General features: G+C 37.5%; 1 protein-coding gene across 1 annotated transcript in view; it reads right to left on the bottom strand.

The window, feature by feature from the left end:
• RBL1 (retinoblastoma-like 1) overlaps nucleotides 1-1958 on the bottom strand; it is an 85194-nt gene that overhangs the window by 9535 nt on the left and 73701 nt on the right. Inside the window, 1 exon segment of the mRNA XM_012658940.1 lies at nucleotides 768-944. Coding sequence (XP_012514394.1) covers nucleotides 768-944 — 177 coding nt within the window.

The raw sequence follows: 1958 nt of genomic DNA, 5'->3' as shown, positions 1-1958 counted from the left end.
TAAGACCTATTTTTTATAGAGATTTTAAGGAGGCATTATGGGAGGGGGGTGACAAAGGAGTTTGAAAACATGTCCTCTGTTTCAAAAAGCTTAAAGTTAGGTCTTAATTGTATGTATCTGCTAGGACTGCCAGTGTGGCCAATATGGTCAAGACAAAAGTTATAAATGATGGTTTCAGATATATCAGAATTTTAAAAATCAAGCAAGAAATGTTATTTTATGACTTAAAACATGTTGTAGTAACTAGAAAGTAAAATGGTCTTCTGAGGCAGCACAATAAATCACTGGAAAGCAATATGGTATAGAAGCTTATACCAGACTATGAATCAGGAGATTATCTAGATTGTCCCTTACTGTGTAAACTTTGGACAAGTTACTTTTAGGTTTGGGCCTCAGTTACTAACCTACATTGTGAAGATCATTTTACTTTAAAGTACCAAAACAGAAGTATCCTGGGGTAAAGATGGAAATGGTGGTGTTCATATTAATAGTGTGAAAGCCATTTTACTACAAATGGTCTCTAAGATCTTTCTCAACTCCTTTACAACCAATGTATTCTTACGAAGTGGGAAAGCTGATTATCATAAAATTAACTGGAGAGTTCAGAGAATACATGTAGTAGCTTGAATTTACTACTTAATTAAGAATAGTGGGCACTGTTGCCTTGCAGCACTAAAGGAAAGCTAAGGATCAAGTTCAACAGATTATTACCTCATGCTTCAAATATAGGCAACTAGAGCAAAGACCTCCCCCAACTTATACATTACCTTTGCCATGATATAAAAGGCACAAAGTAGGAGCTGGTCCAAATGCCTGTCTTTCATTAGGTCAGGGCAGTGAACTAAAGTGAATTCAAAGCATGTCCATATCTTCCTTCGTAACTCATTTGAAACATCCAGTTTTAAACATAGATCACGTAAGCGTACGCTTGCCAAATGATATACCTAAGATGGAAGATAACACATTGATGCAAAACATCAAGTAAATCGTTTCTCAAATTTTTATGTCTTATCGTGAACATTGGTTTTCAGGCCAAAATTAAAAAATACCTGGGCTGTCGATACATTAAAATAAACAAAATTTCTATTCTACAGCAATAGTTCACTGCTAGGGCAGGAGGGTGCAGATTAAAGCAAAATTCTCTTTGGAAAACTACTTTTAAATTTTTTTTAAAAAGGATGTCCCCTGTTACTCTATCCTGTCAACTATGTAAAGTAAGAAACACTAAAATGCAGGATTTACTTACATCATGACTATTATGAATGTATAATTTTTCAAAAGTGTTCAGAAGTCTCTATCTGTTCTCTTTGGGTTCAGGTAAAATTGCTAGGAAACCTAATATGCCAGATAATAAAAAACTAAAATGTTTGATTCCAAAAGAGTCAGAAAGCAAAATGAGGCCAGGTGCGGTGGCTCACGCCTGTAATCCTAGCACTCTGGGACGCCGAGGTGGAAGGATTGCTTTAGCCTAGGAGTTCGAGCCCAGCCTGACCAAGAGAGAGACCCCATCTCTACAAAAAACAGAAATATTAGCTGGGCATGGTGGCACATGCTGGTTGTCCCAGCTACCTGGGAGGCTGAGGCAGGAGGATCACTTGAGCCCTGGAGTCTGAGGTTGCAATGAGCTATGATGATGCCACTGCAATCTAGCCTGGGTGACAGAGTGAGATTCTTTCTTGAAAAGAAAGCAAAACAATTTTAAAAATTTCTTTAATATTCTACACTATTTTTATGAGCATACGACAGGAATGTTAAAGTAAATGAGATACGAGGTTTGCTGTTTTTTTTAAAGTACATCAGAGTAAATTCAGTTCAATGCCCTAAGCCTTTTATACATACATTTTTTTTTTTTTTGAGATAGAGTCTCTGTCACCCAGGCTAGAGTGCCATGGTGTCAGCCTAGCTCACAGCAACCTCAAACTCCTGGGCTCAAGTGATCCTTCTGCCTCAGCCTCCCA

Source organism: Propithecus coquereli, unplaced genomic scaffold, assembly GCF_000956105.1.
Source record: "Propithecus coquereli isolate 6110/MARCELLA unplaced genomic scaffold, Pcoq_1.0 Scaffold590, whole genome shotgun sequence".
In the NCBI taxonomy this organism is placed as follows: Eukaryota; Metazoa; Chordata; class Mammalia; order Primates; family Indriidae; genus Propithecus; species Propithecus coquereli.
This window is presented reverse-complemented; position numbering and strand designations above follow the sequence as displayed.